The sequence below is a fragment of the Mauremys mutica genome, chromosome 7, assembly GCF_020497125.1.
Source record: "Mauremys mutica isolate MM-2020 ecotype Southern chromosome 7, ASM2049712v1, whole genome shotgun sequence".
Taxonomy (NCBI): domain Eukaryota; kingdom Metazoa; phylum Chordata; order Testudines; family Geoemydidae; genus Mauremys; species Mauremys mutica.
The window spans coordinates 32768074-32788823 of record NC_059078.1 but is presented as its reverse complement, the minus strand read 5'-3'; the positions used below and the strand labels follow the sequence as shown (position 1 = coordinate 32788823).

Sequence of the window (20750 nt, the reverse complement as noted above, 5' to 3'; positions counted from 1 at the left end):
TGATGATTGACAGTTAATGATTATTTATTATATGAATTGCAAAAGCTTTCTGCGCAGACACAATGTGAGTGACAATCCCTGATCCAAAGAGCTCACAGTCTAAATAGTGTGAGGGAAAGGACTCAGCTAGGGTCCCACAGCAGACCAATGTCAGAATAAAAAATAGAACCCAGGAGTCCTGAGTCCCAGTCAAGGGCTGTCACCATGGGGTCGACGTCAATACAGTGCCCAGTGCAATGGGGGCTCTGATCTTGGTTAAGGTTTATACAGTGCCTGGCACAACATGACCCTAATTTCAGTAAGGGTCTGTGCAGCATCCAGTTGGAGAGGGGCTGTGATATCTGTCAGAGTCTGCCGAGCACTATCATAATACACGCTAACAATCTGAGGCAGTCCTTGCCCCAGAAAGCTTACCATGGTCCAGCAGTCAGGAAACCAAGAATATTTCCCCAAATCCTTTAGAAAATGGTCATGGGACTAAGCCATTCCCAAGGGAACTGCTGACTTTAGTGGGGATGGGTTTATGCATCCGGTAGTGAGTACCCACACAACAGTTCCTAGCTGGGAACAGCTTCTGGGGAAGCTTACTGCATTGAAGCCCAATTTGGCTACTGCTATGAGGAAGCTCACAGCTTGGGAGTTCCAGGCATTACCGGGGGGGGGGGGGAGCTTGCAGTGCCAGAGCCCCCACCTGGGCACTGCTATGTGGGAGTTCCTGGCTGGGCAGCTCCGAAGGGGAGCTCACTTTTGCTTCCACCCAGAAAAGCAAATTCGGAACAACTTATGAATGAGCAAAGAGTCAGGAGAGTAATGACTGAGGAGCCCAGGCATTGTCTCCCAGCCTCCCCTGTTTTAACCACTATACCCTACTTCCTCCCAGAGCTGGGGCTAGAACCCAGGTGTCTTGGCTCACAGCTCCCCCAGCCTAACTCACTCCGCTGCCGCTCCCAGAGCTAGGAAGAGAACCCAGGCGTCCTGGCTCCGAGCCCCTCCCCCCACTCTAGTCGGACTCCTGAACTGTGTCTCCGCTCTTGTTCCTTTTCCTTTGTCCCGGTAACAATGTGACCCGCTCCGCCTTCCTGGTCCCAGACTCCACCCCAGAGCCTGTGCGGGGCGGGGGGACGGGCCAGGCCAGCGGGCGCTGCACTGGGGGAGCCGGAGCACACCCCGGGAGAGGCGGAGAGACCGGGCCGCCGCCGCGGACGATCGATCTTTGCGCCCGGAGCCCGCTGGCTTCCTGTGGGTGCCTGGGGTGGCCAGCGACCGAGGGGCAGAGGCATTTCCCACGCCCGGACCGGCCGGGACCCTGCCCGAGAGACGCCCCCAGGAGCGGCGGCTTCCAGCCGGGGAACTTCTCCAGCCGAGGCATTTCCTCCTCGCTCTACCGCGGCTTGGGACAGAGCTCGGGCCGGGCCAGCTGGAGGGAGCGGGGTCTGGGCTGGGCAGGGCGCGGGGAGCCGGGGCCTTTGGGTGCTTGGAGATCGCCGGGGCCGTAGCTAGATCGGAGTAGAGGACCCTGCAGGCAGAGGGGCACTTCTGTGGCCCTGGGGGGATAGGCTGTAGGGGGGAATCCTGGTCCCTCTGGGAGGGCAGAGTGTAGGGGGCTATCCCAGCCCCTGTGGAGGGGGGCAGACTGTAGGGGTTATCCTGGTCCCTGTGGGGGGGAACAGGCGGTAGAGGGGGGATCCTAGCCCCTGGGGGTGGGGGGCGGGCTATAGTGGGTGATCCTGGTCCCTGTGGAAGGGGCAGGGTGTAGGGGGCTATCCTAGCCCCTGTGGAGGGGGGGCAGTCTGTAGGGGATTATCCTGGTCCCTGTGGGGGGGAGCAGGCTATAGGGGGTGATCCCACCCCTTGTGAGGGGGAATAGACCGGAGAGAACAAGTCTGTGCCCCCCAGAGAGGGAGCGGGGGAATAGACTGCCAGGGATGATCGTGGCCCCTGACAGGCGGAATAGATTGTAACTGGGATGATCCTGCCCCAGCAAGGTGGGGATTAAACTGTAGGGGCCAATCCTGGTTCCCAGATGGAAGGGGACTCCTGTAAGTGTGCGGGTTTCCCAGCCCCATAACCACCCTGCTCCCGTGAGACCCCTGTGAGCTGGGACCCCCAGGCTGGCCGTGCAGCACCTCTCTGGGAAGATGCCCGTGCCGTGAAGGGCCACATTTGGGCAGGGTCTCACTAGAGGCTGCCCCCAGCCTCTGACCCAGGATGGAGCCACTGAAGAACCTGCTGCGGAAGGGCGCATGGGCGCCGGAGCGGAGTGGCGGGGCGGCCTACACCAACCCGGTGTGGACGGCACTCTTCGACTACGAGGCGGCAAGCAGTGACGAGCTCAGCCTGCGCCAGGGGGACCGCGTGGAGGTGCTGTCATGGGATGCTACCGTGTCTGGTGATGAAGGCTGGTGGGCAGGCCGAGTGCGGAGCCAGGTGGGCATCTTCCCCTCCAGCTACGTCTCCTTGCAGCCGGTTGGCTATGGCGAGGCTCCAGTTCACGCTGACTTCCGGGAGCTGCGGCTGGAGGAGGTGATTGGAGTGGGGGGCTTCGGCAAGGTGTACCGCGGCAGCTGGAAGGGCGAGCTGGTGGCGGTGAAGGCAGCGCGCCAGGACCCGGATGAGGACATCAGTGCCACAGCAGAGAGCGTGCGCCAGGAGGCCCGGCTCTTCGCCATGCTGCGCCACCCCAACATCATTACCCTCAAGGCCGTCTGCCTGCAGGAGCCCAACCTGTGCCTAGTGATGGAGTACGCTGCTGGGGGCCCACTCAGCCGTGCCCTGGCCGGGCGCAGGATCCCTCCCCATGTGCTGGTGGACTGGGCGGTGCAGATTGCCAGGGGCATGCAGTACCTACACTGCGGGGCCATCGTACCTGTCATCCACCGTGACCTCAAGTCCAACAACAGTGAGTGTCACTCTGCCCCATGGGATCCCTCCAGCTCCATTGGTGTCCCTCAAATCTGACCTGCAGGCAGTGGCAGAATAGCCATTTGGCCAATGGCGCCTGTGCCCAGGGGCCCTGGTCAATTGGGTGGCCCCTAGAAAAATGGGCACCCCGTGCCCCGACTAACTCTGCCTTCCTGGCGCTCCTGCCAGGGAAAGCCCCTGCATCCCAACCCCGCTCCCCAGCAAGAGCGCTGGAAGGGGGGCAGGGCAAGCCCCCGCACCCTGACCCCATTTCCCTGGCAGGAGCACCGGGAGGGGGTGGGGAGACTGCAGGCATAAGGCGGGGGAGGGGCCCCCACTTGCCTTGGCCCAGGGCCCCACAAACCCCTAATCTGCCTCTGCCTGCAGCCTGCACAGGTTCCCCCCAGGTCCACTGGTGTACCTCAATTCTGACCTGCAGCCTCCTGCTACCCCAGCCCTGCCCGCCTTTCTCCATCTCTCACACAGCTCAGCTGGTGCATCTGAGTTCTGACCTCAGTGACCCTGGGCAGCAGGAAGTGATGAAAGTTGTGGGACCTTAGAAAAATGTTTGATTTTAACATGTACATAAAATGCAGGGGGTGGGGAATGGGATTTAGGCTTTGGCACTCCCAGGGGCACTGGCTCCTATCTAGCCCCAGGGTTAGGGACTTGCTGGCTCAGGGGGTTCCACTGGATTGAATGAGATACCAGGAGTGTTAGGGCATGTCTACACTGCGATAAAAGACCACTGCACAGCCACAGCTGGTCCGGCTCAGCTGACTCGGGCTCGCCAGGGTCTCAGAGCCTGGGCTCCAGCTCGAGCCCGAGCCCAAACGTCTACACTGCAATTGTACAGCCCCACAGCCCAAGCCAGGTCAGCAGAGCCAGGCTCAGACTCAGTGCTGTGCAGTGTAGACGTCCCTTTAGAGGCTTGAACAGTGAGGGAGCCTGGGGCTAGACTGGGCTTGATTAGGAAGAGTGGAGGTGAATGATTAGAGCAGGGGAGGCCGAGAATCTATCCCCAGCTATGGGAGGGGAGTGGGGCCTAGTGATAAGAGCAGGGGTGGGGTTAGAAGCCAGGACTCCTGGGTTCTATCCCTGTTCCTACCTAATAAATAATGAACTGGTTAAGTGGAAGGTTGGGGTCATGACTTTTGCCCTGGTTGACCCCGTCCCTGTTAGGATCCCCACTGGCTCTTAAGGAGCTGATTGGCTGGCACTGCCTTGGCCTAGGCCACCACTGAGTTCCCAGCATGCCCTGCTGCAGGGGATGGGCAGGCGGGGGCTGTGGCTTGTGTTGTGCCTGGTTCAGCGCTCCTGCAGCACTGGGAGGAGCTGGGGCAGGCAGCTGGGGCTAGAAAGGGGTCACGAGGTGGGGCGTGGGGGTGGTGAGACTGAGGGGGACTGGACACTTGTTGGCGGGAGGGTACAGGGACACATACCAGCTGCCCCTTGTGCTTGTGCCTGGTGGGAGGCACAGGCTCACAGCTGGCTCTGTATAAATGGCCCCTCCCAGGCTGACTCCCCAGGTTCCCGCCCCTTTCCAGGGCTGCAGCCAACCCCCAAGGCAGGGGTGGCCTTCCTCAGGGACTGGGAGAGGGCAGCATTGGGGCGCAGGCTGAGATTGGGACCCTCGTGAGCTGGTTGCTATACAGATCATGAGCCCCCCAACTGAGATCAGGGCCCCATGGGGCTGGACTCCACACAGACCCTGACACCCACCCCGATTGAGATTAGGACCCTGTGGGGCCAGACGCTGCACAGACCCCCAACCGAGATCGAGGTCCTGTTGGGCCGGGCACTGCACACACCCAGAGTGAGAGAATCTCTGCCCCTAAGAGTGCACATTTTGAATTGACTAAAGGGTGGGAGAGGAAACTGAGGCACTGGGGAAGGAAAGGGACTTACCCAAGATCAGAGGCAGAGCCATAAATAGAACCCAAGAGTCCTGATGCCCAGCCCCCAGTGCTGTAACCACTAGCCCCCACTTCCTTCCCAGAGCTGAAATCAGTGTGGTTGGTGGTGGGTGCAATCATTAGCGCACACTGGGGGAGAGGGGAATGTGTAAGTCTCTATGACCCCCCCCTCCCAATACGGCTGTGGGGGGTCTGTCCCCAGTCTGAACCCCTCCCTCTCCCTGCCCATTTCCTGTCTTTCTAAATTAGACTGGTTCCTGTCTGCCCAACTTGCTCTGGAACCGGCTCCACTGGAGGTGCCTGTAGCTGGGGCGGTGTTTGGAGGAGGGCAGTGCTGCCTATCCTGCCCCCACACAGTGAGGAACTCCCTTTAACGGGGGCCTGGCCTGCCCAAGGGGCAGTATGGGCTTTGGGGGACACTGGGGGAGGGAGGACACTGCTTGGGCAGGGTCTGGTATTGGGGTGGCTGAGAGGGACTGGGAAGGGAAGGCCACAGTATGGGGAAGAGAGACTAGGTGGGGGAGAAGAGTATTGGGGGGCTGTGGTGGGGACGTAGAGCACTGCAGCATGGCAGGATCCAATGTGGGGAGGTCACAGCATGGGGAAGAGGGATAAAATTGGAGGCTGTGGGGGAGGGGAGGAGTTATTGGGGTGGCTGTGGGGTGGGGGCTATTGGTGGACTGTGGTGGGGGACTGGTTATTAGGGGATGCAGACTGGGGGAGGGGCATTGAATGGGGGGCCGTGGTGGGCATTGGGGGCTGTGGTCTGGAAAGCAGATGGGGTGTGGGATGGGACAGTGGGGGCTGTGATCTGGGGGCCCCCGGGTGGGGGAGGGAGTATGGGGGGCTGCTGACAGGGGGAGGTTGGAGCTGTTGTCCAGCCGTTCCTCCGGCCCCCAGCTGTGGGAGCGCCTGGCCTGGCCCAGGGCCTCCCTTCTCAGCTTCCTTCCGGCAGCTTCCTGCCCTGGTTTCCTGCCCCCCTCAGCTGGCAATGGTGGGGGGAGAAGAGAGAAAACAGCAGACAGGGAGGGAGTGTAAGTGCAGAGGACCCAGGAGAGGGGCTGGCAGAGGTGAAAAGGGGAGGGACCCAGGGCTGGGGGATTCCAGCTCTGCTCTGGTACCTGGGAAAGGCACCTATCTTGCTCTTCCCCCTCCCTCCTGGAGGGTCCCCATGGCGGATGGCTGTACTGGGGAGGAGGGAGGGAGGCAGTTGCTGCAGCACGGGAGGGTGGAGCTGGTGGGGGCAGCACTAGGTGTGTGGCTGGGGGGAGCTGGCAGGGGCAGTGCTGGGGGTGTGGCTGCAGCGCTGGGGGGGATTGGCAGGGGCAGTGCTGGGGGTGTGGCTGAAGCGCTGGGGGGGGGATTGGCATGGGCACTCCAGGCTGTGTGGCTGAAGCGCTGGGGGGACTGGTGGGAGCAGCGCTGGGGGTGTGGCTGCAGTGCTGGGGGGGAGGTGGCGGGGGCAGTGCTGGGGGTGTGACTAGCGCTGGCGGGAGCTGGCAGGGGCAGTGCTGGGGGTGTGGCTGCAGCGCTGGGGGGGGATTGGCAGGGGCAGTGCTGGGGGTGTGGCTGAAGCGCTGGGGGGACTGGTGGGAGCAGCGCTGGGGGTGTGGCTGCAGTGCTGGGGGGGAGGTGGCGGGGGCAGTGCTGGGGGTGTGACTAGCGCTGGGGGGAGCTGGCAGGGACAGTGCTGGGGGTGTGGCTGTAGCTCTGGGGGGAGGACTGGCGGGAGCAGCACTGGGGGTGTGGCTGCAGTGCTGAGGGGGAGCTGGCAGGGTCAGTGCTGGGGGTGTGGCTGCAGCGCCGTGGGGGAGGAGCTGGTGGGGGAAGGGCTGGGGTGTGGCTGCAGCACTGGGGGTGTGGCTGCAGCACTAGGCGGGAGCTGGTGGGGGCAGCACTGGGGGTGTGGCTGTAGCATTAAGGGGGAAGCTGGCGGGAGCAGGGCTGGGGTGTGTGGCTGCAGCGCTGGGGGAGAGCTGGCAGGGGCAGCGCTGGGGGTGTGGCTATAGTGTTGGGGGGGCAGGCAGGGGCAGTGCTGGGGGTCTGGCTATAGCAGTAGGGGGTGCTGGCGGGGGCAGCGCTGGGGGAGAGCTGGCAGGGGCAGTGCTGGGGGTGTGGCTGCAGCACTGGGGGGGAGCTGGTGGGGGCAGCACTGGGGGTGTGGCTGTAGCACTAAGGGGGAAGCTGGCGGGAGCAGGGCTGGGGTGTGTGGCTGCAGCGCTGGGGGAGAGCTGGCAGGGGCAGCGCTGGGGGTGTGGCTATAGTGTTGGGGGGGCAGGCAGGGGCAGTGCTGGGGGTGTGGCTATAGCACTAGGGGGTGCTGGCGGGGGCAGCGCTGGGGGAGAGCTGGCAGGGGCAGCGCTGGGGGTGTGGCTATAGTGTTGGGGGGGCAGTGCTGGGGGTGTGGCTGTAGCACTAGCGGGGAGCTGGCTGGGCCGTCGGGGGAGAGCTGGCAGGGGGCAGTGATGGGGGCAAATGGCGGAGGGCAGCACTAGGGGCGTGGCTGCAGCTGGGGGGGAGCTGGTGGGGGTAGCGCTGGGAGTGTGGCTGCAGCATTGGGGGGAGCTGGTGGGGGCAGCACTGGGGGTGTGGCTGCAGCATTGGTGGGGGGGACTGGTGGAGGCAGAAGACAAAGCACTAATTCTCCAGCCAGCCGTGCACAATGGGCCGCTTAGTGCAGCACAGTCCCAGGGAATGTTTCTCTTTCGCCTACGGGTCATGGGGCTACAGAGCCCAGCTGGGTGGAGCTGGATGCCAGGACTCCTGGGTTCTGTGTCCAATTCTGGGAGGCGAGTGCGGGCTAGTGGTTAGAGCAGGGGGGCTGGGAGTTGGGGCTCGTGAGTTCTATCCCTGGCTTTGCTACTGAGACTCTGTGCAGAGCTTGCCCAAGTCCCTCCTCCCTGCCTCAGTTTCCCCAGCTATGACATGCTCTTGAGCCAGCTTTGCCAAGGAGCAGCTGCCGGTGATTCATCCTCACTGGCACCTGCCTCAGCATAAACTAATCCATGAGCCCTGGGAAAGGGGAAGTGATACTAGGCTTCTAATATAAGAGCTTGTATCTCAGGCTCTCTTCCTACAACAACAGAATCCCCAGAAAAAACGTCACAGGAAACGTGCTGCAAACAGCACATCAGCCATGGCTGGGAGGCCTTGGGGCCTGTCCCCTTTACAGGGTGTGGGCTCCGATATGTGGGACATGGCACCTTTCCCCTGCAGAGGCACTGACTCCTGTCTCCCTCACCCCTCAAGTCCTGCTGTCCCAGCGCATTGAAGAGGAGGACATGAACGGGAAGACGCTGAAGATCACAGACTTCGGGCTGGCGCGAGAATGGCACCGCACCACCAAGATGAGCGCAGCTGGCACCTACGCCTGGATGGCACCCGAGGTCATCAAGGCCTCCACCTTCTCCAAGGGCAGCGACATCTGGAGGTGAGCACTCACAGGCCAGCCAGGATGCCTGGGTTCCATCCTAGCACTGTGCGGGGAGGGGGTCTAATGTCCATTTTCCTCTTTCCTGTCCCCCCTTGGGTTACCACGGGGATGAGGAATGCTGGGGATGGTCTCCCCTCCCCCCCACTAACGCTCTCTCCCCTCCCAGCTATGGTGTGCTGCTGTGGGAGCTGCTGACTGGGGAAGTCCCGTACCGCGGCATCGACGGGCTGGCTGTGGCCTATGGTGTCGCTGTCAACAAGCTGACGCTGCCTATCCCCTCCACCTGCCCCCAGCCCTTCGCCCAGCTCATGGCAGGTAAGGGCAGGGAGGGAGTCAGGACCCCTGTTCTATCCCAGCTCTGGGAGGGGTGTGTGAGGCCTAGTGGGTAGAGAGACAGCAGGACCTGTGTCTCACCAGAGCCAGATCCTGGGTGGCTGGGCAGTCTGAGCGAGGCAGAGTTTGCCCCACCCCCCTGCTGGATGAGACAGACCCTGACATGTCCTGTTCCCCCGCCCCCAGAGTGCTGGGACCAGGACCCCCATGGGCGGCCCAGCTTCGACTCCATCCTGGCCCAGCTGACGGCACTGGAGGCCCAGGTGCTAGAGGAGATGCCCCAGGACTCCTTCCACTCCATGCAGGATGACTGGAAGCTGGAGATCCAGGGCATGTTTGATGAGCTCCGAGCCAAGGAAAAGGTACAGCTCCCCCATTCCCACTTCAGCTCAGCCTCCTGCTCCCCACTGAGCACCCACGGCCTGGCCTCCCCTCAACCCCCACAGCCCAATCCCCCACTCCCTACTCAGGCCCCGCACTCCCCACTGAACCTCTGCAGCCCAGCCCCCCCAGCCCCTGCAGCCCAGTCCCCTCCTCAACCCCTCTTTCCACTCAGTCTCTGCAGCCCCGCCCCCCCACTCCCTACTGAGTCCCCAAAGTCCATCCCCCCCACTCAGCCCCTACAGCCCGGTCCCCACTCCCCACTGTGCCCCCGCAGCCAGGCCCCCCCATCCCCCAAAGCCCAGCCCCCTCCCAATTCCCCCCCTTCCCACTCAGCCCCCACAGCCTTGGCTCCTACTCCTTACTGAGCCTCCCCACTGAGCCCCCTGACTGTTCCCCACAGCCTGGCATTTCCATTTCCCTCTGAGCCTCCCTCCCTGCTCCCTCACGCCCCCTAATGGTGCCCAGGGGCACTGCAGTCAGTGCTGCCAGCGAAGCGTGAGCCCCCTGCCCTCCCCACAGCGGTGCGGTGACCCCATCCTCACCCCACGGCAGGAGCTGCTGAGCCGGGAGGAGGAGCTGCAGCGGGCGGCGCTGGAGCAGAAGTCCCATGAGGAGTTCCTGCGGCAGCGGGAGCACCAGCTGGCCCAGTGGGAGCTGGAGGTGTTTGAGCGGGAGCTCACACTGCTCATCCAGCAGATGAACAAGGAGCCCCCCAATGTGAAGCGCAGGAAGGGCACTTTCAAGAGGAACAAGCTCAAGGGGCGGGACAGCGAGAGGATCAGCATGCCCCTCGGTACAGGCCTGGGCGCTGTGGGTTGGGACGGACCGGGAGAGCTGGAGGGACCCCAGGGCTGGGATGGCAGGGGTCTACGGGTTGGGATTGGGGGCACTAGCAGGGCTGAGGGCTAGGGCAATCCAGGGCTCATAGCAGAAGGGCTGCTCCTCCATCCCTTGCTCTGAGTCCCCATTTCTCCCTCTGCCACCCTGCTCCCCTCCGTGGCCACATGCTCAGGCCACGCCCCACTCTGGGCTTTGGCTGGGAGTATGGAGGGCTCCAGGCTGTGGTTACTCAAAGCTAATTATCTTATTTACTCTCCTTTCCCAGCAGGGGCAGGTGCAGGTAATGCTGCTAACGGAGACACCCGGTGTAAATCTGGAGTGTCCAGGCAGACACCAGGGTGGAAACCTTCTGGAGAGCTGAGATCAGAATCTGACCCTAACCCAGTGCAGTCAGGGGGGACTCCGGATTGACCCTGGGGAGCTGAGATCAGAATCCAGCCCTGACCCCAGTACAGTACAGTGATCTTTTGGGGGTGGTAACTCCGGGGGAGGGGCAGAGGGCTATTCTCACCCATCTCGTTCTCCCTGCCCCCTAGATTTCAAACACCGCATCACGGTGCAGGCCTCCCCTGGGCTGGACAAGAGGAAGAACGTCTTTGAGGTGGGGGCTGGAGGCTCCCCGACCTTCCCGCGCTTAAGAGCCATCCAGCGTGAGTGAGACATTGCTGCTGTAAGGGGCCAGGAGCTGGATTAAGGCTCTGTGCTTGCACCGTGCCCCCCACCCTAGGGAATAGTGTCTTGGTGCTCCCCTGAACTTACACCCCAAATGATGGAGTATCTGGTTGGGGAGGGAGAGCTGTGTTGTCACCACCTTCTGGCCAATCAGAGAGGGACAGGTGATCACATCATAAGTATTCACCTGTCATTTCCTTCTGGTCAGTCAGAGAAGCACAAACTATAATTAAGGCTATGATTATGTCTCGGAATCTGTGCCTTCCAGAGACCTCCATGACATTTTCTGCTTCAGCCCCAGGGTCATGGGGCTGGAGCTGTCAGCCAGCGGGGACGCCAGAGCTCTCAGCTGCCGGGGCCCTGAAGCTCCAAGCTGTGGCGGGGACCCCCATGCACAGCTCCCAGCGGTGGGGGGCCTTGCAGCTCTGGGAGCGTGCCCAGAGCTCCAGACTGCCAGAGCTCTGAGCTATAGCAGGGGTCTCCACAGATTTGAGTCACCATGGGCGGCCCCCGGAGCTCCCAGCCACCACAGGTGGCCTCCGGAGCTCCCACCCACCAGTCCTGGAGCTCCCAGCCGCTGTGAGTTGCAGCAGCAGTGGGTGCTGGACCTCCCCACTCCCCATTTTGTCAGGGTTATTTTTAGTAAAAATCGTGAATTTTTGTGTATTGCCCGTGACCTGTCTGTGACTTTTACTAAAAATTTCTGTGACAAAATCTTAGCCTTAACTGTGATGTGATAACTATTTGGCCACAATATAATTTTGTACAATAGGAGCCGCCCCCAAGGGTCAGTTGCACAGAGTATAATGATCCATGGGTTGCTTTATATTCCCCCCTCTCCCCATACACACATACCCTTCCCCTCAGCACTTATTGGCCAGAATTAAATTACATCACTGCTGTGTCTTTAGCATGTCCATCTTTATGCTGATTGGATGGAGTGAAGTGACATCAGCTGTTGTTGGGTTTGATGACTCAATATGGTGTTGACTGGATGAAGGAGAACGACATCACAGGGAGTTGCTTGTGTTATCACTTCCTGTGACTAGCTCCAATTGGACCAGAGTAAATGACGCTGGGGGAAGAAGTTGGTGTGGGAGGATGCAGGGATTTGCTGTTCCATTGTGGTCTGTGTTTTGTGCTGATTGGCTGACAAAATGACATCACAGCTTATGACATCATTACACAACTTGATCAGAGAGAATTAAATTTTATCAGAGTATGTGACATCCAGGGCTGGCTTTAGGCCGTTTCCCCCGATTCCCGTGAATCGGGCCCCATGCCTCAGAGGGCCCTGCAGTGTCCGGAAGAGGGGCCCCGCAAGGTAAGCCCTGGAAGACAACTGCTGCCGAGGAAGGACTCTCCGCCGAAGTGCCACCGGAAACAGCGGCAACTGATTGAGCTGCCGCCGAATTGCTGCCGCTATCTTTGGCAGCAGCTCAATCGCTGCCACTGTCTTCAGCGGCATTTCGGCGGCAGCTCTTTCGAATCTCTTGGGACTCCCTGGTCAGCAGGAAATGACATCACAAGCGATTATATGTGACATTACTTGTGCTTCTCTGATTGATCAGAAAGAAATGATATCACGGGGGACATGCTGACATCACAAAATATTCACCCACGATGTCCTTTCTTTCTGACCAATGCTCTCCGTCCTGAGTAGGGGGGCCCGGCATGACATCACCCCCCACTGAACCATGTGTTTTTTCTCATGTAGTGGAGCCCGCCGAGAGCAGCAAGAGCTGGAGCAGACAGGCACCACGCCGCACAGATGAGGCCTGGAATGGGGAGCGCCGCCCTGGCAAGAACTGGGGTCCCGGATCCCCCAAGCCCTGGGAGGGCAGCACCCAAAATGGCAGGTAGGGGATGCTGCTTCCCCTCCCCCATACACCCTTCCTTTCCCCTCCCTAAGCCCCTCACCCTGGTGTTTGGGGTTGGGGGAGAAATCCTGGCTGCCCCCCATGATGACTAACTATAATATTAATAATGTTGAGACAGGTACTGCGATGGGAGCCAGGGCTCCTGGGTTCTTTCCCAGCTTGGGGAGGGGAGTGGGGTCTAGTGGGTTAGAGCAGGGGGGTTGTGAGTCAGGATTTCTGTGTCTCCGTTGCCCCTCCTCTAGCTGCTCCTCCTGGCTGCCCCCCCTCCCTGTCCCTCTCAGGATTCTAACCCCCACCCCCCATCCCCTGCAGAAGGAGGTCCCGGCCGGAGGAGACGACCTGGTACGTTGAGCCGGAGGAGCCCAATCCTGTGGAGCCGGCCCCACCCCAGCCTGCCCTGAACGGTGAGTCCCCATGGGGGAGGGGACACAGGCTGGCTCTGGTGTCAGGCCCAGACTCCCCAGCCTGGGGAATTCAGCACCCAGACAGCGTCACTGCATGTACGAGAGGAGCTCCTGCTGACGTGCTGAGCACCACACGCTGCCCTCAACTGAGGTTAGGGCTGGGCAGCACATGCTCCCCCTGCTGAGATCATGGCCCCCCTTGGGCCCGGCACCGCACAGACCCCTCGCAGTTGTGATCAGGAGTCTCCTCGGGTCCGGCACCACACAGACCCCTTGCAGCTGTGATCAGGGGCCCCCTCGGGCCCGGCACCGCACAGACCCCCCGCAGCTGTGATCAGGGCCCCCCTTGGGCCCGGCACCGCACAGACCCCCCGCAGCTGTGATCAGGGCCCCCCTTGGGCCCGGCACCGCACAGATCCCCCGCAGCTGTGAGCAGGGGCCCCCTTGAGCTGGGCACCACACCCCCCCCCGGCTGCAATCAGGGGCCCCCTCGGGTCCGGCACCGCACGACCCCCCCGCAGCTGTGATCAGGGCCCCCCCTTGGGCCCGGCACCGCACAGACCCCAACAGCTGTGATCAGGGGCCCCCTTGGGCCCGGCACTGCACCAACGCACAGAGAGACAGTCCCTGGCCCAAAGAGCTCACAGTCTGAAAAGCTGAGTGTGTGTGAAGATGGATGGGGGCGGAGGAGGAGGGAGGAATGGATGCGAGGGATCTGTGGGAGGGTGAATGAATGGAGGGGAATTTGCTGGGGGGAATGGGACATGCTGGCTGTGTGTCCTGTTCCCTGCACTACCCTGGACAGGGGATTCCCAGCATGGGCGTTGTTGCTTATGGCTCTGTCCCTTCCTTGCAGGTGATGTCCCCTCTCTAGGCCCCAACGGGACCCAGGAATCCGAGGAGCAGCGGGCACCGGCTCCGGAGCGTATCAGCACCCCCAAACTCATCCAGAGAGCACTGCTGAGGGGCACAGCGCTGCTGGCCTCCCTTGGGCTGGGCCGGGACCTGTCACAGGCCCGACGGGAGGAGAAGGGGGAGCCCCCACCCGTGCCCACCCCCCCCCCTTCTCCTGAGCTCATCCGCTTCTCCCCCAAGGACACACACTGCCCTGCCCTGCTGGTGGAGCTGGACCAGGAGGGGCCAGCCCGGACGCCAGGGTCCACGGAGGAGGACCAGGAGGGGCCGGCCCGGACGCCAGGGTCCACGGAGGAGGACCAGGAGGGACCGGCCCGGACACCAGGGTCCACGGAGCAGGGCCAGGAGGGGCCGGCCCGGACACCAGGGTCCACGGAGCTGCTCATCCATCTGCTCCCAGGTGGTGATAGAGGGTCCCTGACCCCCTTGTGGGGTCAGAGGTCACCAAAGAGCCCACGATGTGAGGAGGAGTGGAGTCCTGGCAGCAGGGCGGATAAGTGGGGTAAGTGGGGAGTGACGAAGATGCAGAGACTTTTCCCACTCAGGGGTGCTGGCTCCAACCCAGCTCCAGATGGGGGATGGGGCCTTTCCCCTCTAGACGGTGCCGGCTCTGACCCAGCCCTAGGGCAGGGGACGGGCTCGTTCAGCTTGGGGGATGGGGTTTGGGTTTGGTCAGTAGGTGCCCACCTACGTGTTGTTCTAACATCCCCTGTTCTCTCTCACCATAGGTGGGGCCCTCCCATCGCCCTCATCCCCCTGCAGCCCCCACTCACCACGCCCTTCCCCCCACACCAGCCTCATCTCCCGGCCCCGCCCCTCCCCTGTGCGCAGCCGCATCGACCCCTGGAGTTTTGTGTCAGCTGGGCCCCGTGCCTCCCCAGCCCAGTCCCCCCAGCCAGAGCCACGCCGGTGTCGGGCAGGGACTCCCGACTCCAGCAACCCCTTCATGACCTCTGACCCCTTCTTCCACCCCTCACCGGGACCTTTTGATTCGGAGACCTTCGACCCTTTTGCCTCGGCGCCCAGATTGAGTGGTCTCTCCTGCCGCCTGGACCATGGCCAGCTCAGTCCTTACCCCTCGCCCCCTCCACGCCACTCCTCTGGCTTTCCTGCCCTTCTGGAGCAGACCAAAGAGACCCACCCGCTGCCATGGTGGGTGGCCAGATCCCCGCAGGAGGACAGCAGAGTCCCAAAGTGAAATGGGCGATACAGAAAGTCCTGGCCTCTTTGGACAGTTGCACACAGGAAGTCCTACAATGAAAATGGGCAATACTGGAAGTCCCACCCTCCTCAGACTTTGCATGGAGGAAGTCCCGCCCTCTTCAGACAATTGCACACTGGAAGTCCTGCCCTCCTCAAGTTCTGGGCACAGGAAATCCCATCTTGCATGGATCATTGTACCAGATACAAGGCTCAGGTTCGGGCGGTCTCTGTGTTGGATGTTTGGGGAGTGGGGGGAGCGGGGGGAGTTTTCACTATACACTGGAAAGGTGGGGGAGTTCTGGGGAGCTCCTGTGGGGTAACTGTGGCACCTCCCCCCGCCTTAAAGAAGAGACTAACAGGGGCTTGGACACCCTCTGAGCCTGGTGCCATGTTACACATGGTATGAGGTTGTCAGGTCTCTGCCAAACTCTCACCCTGGTCCTCAGAACCACTGCATAAGTAGTGATCACTGTTTGGGAGTGAAGGGCACTGGCAGATCTGGGGGAGCCCAGGGCTGGGATAGAAGGAGTGAGGGGCACTGGCTCAGCCCATCTGTTTCATGAACACTAATAGTGGGCCCTCTCTGTTCCCAGCGTGGGGTTCTGATGTCTGGGTTGGGGACCAGATACCCCTCCCACAAGGTAGCAGCCCCTTTTGCTGATAGCAGGGGGTGTCTTGGGGATATCTCGGGAGGGGGGGAGGACACTGTGAGGGGTCAATACGGCATCACCTCCCCTTGCTACATTCACGAGCACGGACTGGCTGCAGGTGAGCGTGCACTTTGTCTGCAAGTGTTGGTGTGCGTGCAAGGCTGGGAGTGCTGTGTACTCAGGCGAGTGTGCAAAGCATCATGGGGTGCGCGTGTGTGCAGCTGCCCCAGTGCCTTTGTGCTGGTATCTGTGGGTGCATGCAAAGCCGGAGGCATGGGAACACGTGTGAGGGCTGGCCTGGGCGGGGCTGTACCCATACGTGAAGCTGGGCACGCTCGCCCATGCATGGGCTGGAGACAGGTGTGCTTGGGAGCAGCTGTGCCATCACCTGCAAGTCCAGCGTGGGAGTCTGCTGCTTCCCTCCCACATCTGTGGGGTCCCCGTTAACTCTGTCCCTTCCTCCTGCTGTGAGTTTCTGCCGTGGGAGGTGGTGGGGGGAGGCAGGCCATGTCAATGCCCCCTGTAACTGCACCAAGACCCCAGGCTGGGGAGCAGCTGAACCTGGGGCTGCCTGTGGATTGAGACCAAATAAACTCCCAGCTGCCTCCAGCTGCTGCCTGCTGCTTCCATTCTTGCCCCTGCTTTGGTTCCATGTCCTCCCCCACCCCACCCCCGCAGCTCGCTGCACCCTCCCTCCCCGGGTTATGGTCTCAGAGCACCAGTAGGAGAATGGCCCCGCAGGGTGCACTGGGCCCAAGGCAGGCCCTTGAGAGGCTTGGCCACCTTTGCACAGCTGCCCGGTATGGGCGTTAGCCTAGCATGGGAGGGAGCAAATGTGGGTGTGCGAAGACCTCTGGGTGCAGAAAGGACTCGGCTGTGTGCATGCCCCTCGCATGCCTGCCTGCCGCAGTGCCAGTCACTGCTGCTTTACACTGACTGCCTTGTTCTCACGGCGGCCCTGGGCGCATGGTGCTATCCAGGGCACGTGGCTCTGGTGCCCGTGCGTGGGCATGCATGACTCTTGCAGGTGCCACTTTTTGCTCTTAGCTCCGTTCAGCCTGACCCCGACTCCAGCCCCAGGGAAGCTCAGGACACCAAAGCGGCTCGGCCCCATTTGCATGCCCATGCATGTGCATGCACCTGGCCCATGGAGGTGCCACGTGTGGCTTTGAACATCACTGGGGGCTCAGCACTGACCCAGGTACTCTGTGTGCCCACACTTGTGTGCGTACACACCTCACATTTACACATGCAGGTCACCGAGCACGGGGGGAAGAGGGGCACAAGTGACTGCTGCACACGTGTGCCAGCATGACCCTTTTACACAGTGATCTTCCCTGGGTGAGGGGATTCCGCCCACCCACCCCGAGCATCAGTGGGGCTGGAACTTCCCAGAGTGTCAGCAGCCGCAGCCTCCAGCCAAAGCGGGAATCTCCCAGAGCGGCTAGCCACTTGCGGGGGAGCAGCTGGGACTGTGTCCAGCAGGGGGCAAGAGAGAGACACAGAGCAGGGATCATTCTCCCCTGCGAGGAGATGGACACACACTCTCCCAGCTCACCCCTGACACATGCAGGTGTAGGGGGTACCTCCCCCTCCCCATGTACACACACTTCTGATGGGAGAAGCCCCCCCTCCCATGACCTGTACAGGGGCCCAGCCCTGGCCTGAAGAGTTTCTGCCCCAGGGGGCATTTGGAGGATTGGAGCATGGGTAGAGAGGGGGAACCACTTCTGATTGCAAGAGATTGTTTGTGCTGCTATTATTTGTACTACTGTAGAACCAATACATTCCCCCCCCAATTGAGACGGGGGCCAGGGGCTGCACAGACCCTCACTGAGAGTAGGGCCCCCATTGAGCTGGTTGCCACACAGACACGCCCCCTCAGATCAGGCCCCCGTCGAGCCGGGAACTACACAGAGCCCCTGATTTATTTAGACTGTAAGGGATCACTGTGCTCAACTAGTCTGACCTCCCGCATAGCATGGGCCATAGGACGTCCCTGCATGAGTTACTTCTTCTACCAGAGCAGCTCTGTTTGAGAAACATCCCCGCGAAATTTTAAAACGGGCAGTTATGGAGAATACAGCACCATGGGTATGGTGTCCCAGTGGCTAGTGACCCTCCCTGGGATCAATGGGGACCTTATTTCCAGTATGATTTTGTCTAGCTTCAACTTCTGGCCACCGGATCTTGTTAGCCATAGCCCTCCCTGGGCTGGCTGGCTATCTATCTATCTATCTATCTATCTATCTATCTATCTATCTATCTATCTGTCTGTCTGTCTGTCTGTCTGTCTGTCTGTCTGTCTGAACAGAGGCTAAAATAGGGAAAGAACAAGTTAAAAATTACTTAGACAAGTCAGATGTCTTCAAGTCACCAGGGCCTGATGATATACATCCTAGAATACTCAAGGAGCTGACTGAGGAGATATATGAACCATTAGTGATTATCTTTGAAAAGTCATGGAAGACGGGAGAGATTCTAGAAGACTGGAAAAGGGCAAATATAGTCTCCATCTATAGAAATAAGGACAACCCGGGGAGTTACAGACCAGTCATCTTAACTTCTGTACCCAGAATGATAATGGAACAAATAATTAAGCAATCAATTTGCAAACATCTAGAAAAGTGTTTTTCAATCCGTGGGTCACGACACAGTACTGGGTCGTGCCATGTAAGGCGCTGGGTTGCCTTGCTCTGGTCAGCACCGCCAACCGGGATGTTAAAAGTCCCATCAGCGGTGCTGCCCAGCTAAGGCAGGCAAGTTGCCTTTTCTAACACCATGCTGTGCCTGGGAAGCTGCCAGCATTGGTCCGGCTTGTAGGCAGGGGAGCCATGGGGCTCCATGTGCTGCCCCCACCCCAAGCACTGGCTTCCCAGTCAATGGGAACTGGGGTGGGGGGGGAGGTGGAGCCGCTTGCGTGTCTCCACCTAGGAGCCAGACCTGGAACCCTTTCCTGCACCCCAAGCCCCAGCCCTGAGCCCCTCCTGCACCCCAGCCCTGAGCCCCCCCAAACCTGGAGCCCCTCCTGCACCCCAAGCCCCCCAGCCCAGAGCCCTGACCCCCTCCTGCACCCCAACACCCTGCACCAGCCCTGAGCCCCCCAAAACTCAAAGCCTCTCCTGTACCCCAAACCCCTCATCCCCAGCCCAGACCCACTTCTGCACCCCAACCCCCGCCCCAGCCCAGAGCCCCCTCCCACACCCCAAACCCCTCATCCCCAGCTCCATTGGGTCGCGTGCATCAACAATTTTCGTCAACTGGGTCCCCAGAAAAAAAGTGTGAAAACCACTGATCTAGAAGATAATAAGGTGATAAGTAACAGCATGGATTTGTCAAGAACAAATCGGTCAAACCAACCTGATAGCTTTCTTTGACAGGGTAACAAGCCTTGTGGATGAGGGGATGCGGTAGATGTGGTATATCTTGACTTTAGTAAAGCTTTTAATAGTCTCGCATGACCTTCTCATAAACAAACTAAGGAAATGTAACCTAGATGGAGCTACTATAAGGTGGGTGCATAACTGGTTGGAAAACTGTTCCCAGAGAGTAGTTATCAGTCGTTCACAGTCAAGTTGGGAGGGCATAACGAGTGGGGTCCTATAGGGAACAGTTCTGGGTCTGGTTCTGTTCAATATCTTCATCAATGATTTAGATAATGGCATAGAGAGTACACATAAAATTTGTGGATGATACCAATCTGGGAGGGGTTGCAAATGCTTTGGAGGATAGGATTATAAATCAAAATGATCTGGACAAACTGGAGAAATAGTCTGAAGTAAATAGGATGAAATTAAATAAAGACAAATGCAAAGTACTCCACTTAGGAAGGAACAATAAGTTGCACACATACAAAATGGGAAATGACTGCCTGGTAAAGAGTACTGTGGAAAGAGATCTGGGGGTAATAGTGGACCACAAGCTAAATGTGAGTCAACAGTGTAACACCGTTGCAAAAAAAGCAAACATCCTTCTGGGATCTATTAGCAGGAGTGTTGTAAGCAAGATATGAGACGTAATTCTGCTCTACTCTGCGCTGATTAGGCCTCAACTAGAGTATTGTGTCCAGTTCTGGGCACCACATTTCAGGAAAGATGAGGACAAGTAGGAGAAAGTCCTGAGAAGAGCAACAAAAACAATTAAAGGTCTAGAAGACCTATGAGGGAAGATTGAAAAAACTGGGTTTGTTTAGTCTGGAAAAGAGAGGACTGAGATGGGACATGATAACAGTTTTAAAGTATCTAAAAGGTTGTTACAAGGAAGAGGGAGAAAAATTGTTAACCTCTGGAGGACTGGACAAGAAGCAATGGGTTTACATTGCAGCAAGAGAGGTTTAGGTTGGACATTAGGAAAATCTTCCTGTCAGGGTGGTTAAGCACTGGAATAAATTGCCTAGGGAGGTTGTGGAAACACCTGTCAGGAATGGTCTAGATAATACTTAGTCCTGCCATGAGTGCAGGGGACTGGACTAGATGACCTCTTGAGGTCCCTTCCAGTCCGTCCTCTCTATCTCTCTCTCTCTCTCCAAACAGCCCCTCTATCTATCTATCCCAGGGGTGGGCAAACTATGTCCTGTGAGCTGTTTTAAGCCAGCCCATGAGCTCCTGCTGGGGAATGGGGTCTGGGGCTTGCTCCGCTCTGGCGCTCCAGTGGGGGCGCTGGGTCGGGGCCCCCACCATGTAGCATGGCCCTGCTCCGGCTCTCCAGCCGAGGCGCAGGGTTGGGGGCCGCACCACTGCTTCTGGGAGCCTCTTGAGGTAAGTGCCACTCAGAGCCTGCATCCCTGAGCTTCTCCCCATGCCCCAACCCCCTGCCCCAGCCCTGATCCTCCTCCCACTCACCAAACCCCTCGATTCCAGCCTGCAGCACCCTTCTGCACCCCAAATCTCTCATCCCCAGCCCCACCCTGGAGTCTGCACCCCTTCCCACACCCCTGCCCCAGCTCTGTTTCCCCTCCCGCCCTCTGAACCCAGCCCAGAGCACCCTCCTACACCCCAAACTCCTCATCCCCATCCCCACCCCAGAGCTTCCCCCCCACCCCAACCCCAATTTTGTGAGCATTCATGGCCCGCCATACAATTTCTATTCCCCGATGTGGCCCTCAGGCCAAAAAGTTTGCCCACCCCGATCTATCCTGATACACCCTCTCTATCTATCTATCCCCATACACCTTCTCAGTACCAGTTTACCATGGTGCCGGGCCCAGAGTCAGAAGGGGC

The 20750-nt window shown here is 59.8% G+C and overlaps 1 protein-coding gene across 1 annotated transcript; it reads left to right on the top strand.

Annotated features, from left to right (window-relative positions):
* Window positions 1–1700: 1700 nt before the first annotated feature.
* MAP3K11 (mitogen-activated protein kinase kinase kinase 11) lies at window positions 1701–16140 on the top strand. The gene is made up of 10 exons (XM_045024565.1): window positions 1701–2899; window positions 8067–8247; window positions 8417–8565; window positions 8770–8945; window positions 9520–9760; window positions 10344–10457; window positions 12197–12338; window positions 12672–12763; window positions 13620–14180; window positions 14407–16140. Exons 1-10 carry the CDS (start codon window positions 2209–2211, stop codon window positions 14874–14876), a joined length of 2817 nt encoding a protein of 938 aa, XP_044880500.1. The 5' UTR covers window positions 1701–2208; the 3' UTR covers window positions 14877–16140.
* Window positions 16141–20750: the final 4610 nt, after the last annotated feature.

Coding starts and splice junctions, on each gene's coding strand:
- MAP3K11 (XM_045024565.1), top strand. CDS start 2,209: ATGGAGCCACTGAAGAACCTGCTGCGGAAGGGCGCATGGGCGCCGGAG. Junction 2,900..8,066: donor TGACCTCAAGTCCAACAACA/GTGAGTGTCACT, acceptor TCACCCCTCAAG/TCCTGCTGTCCCAGCGCATT. Junction 8,946..9,519: donor AGCTCCGAGCCAAGGAAAAG/GTACAGCTCCCC, acceptor ACCCCACGGCAG/GAGCTGCTGAGCCGGGAGGA.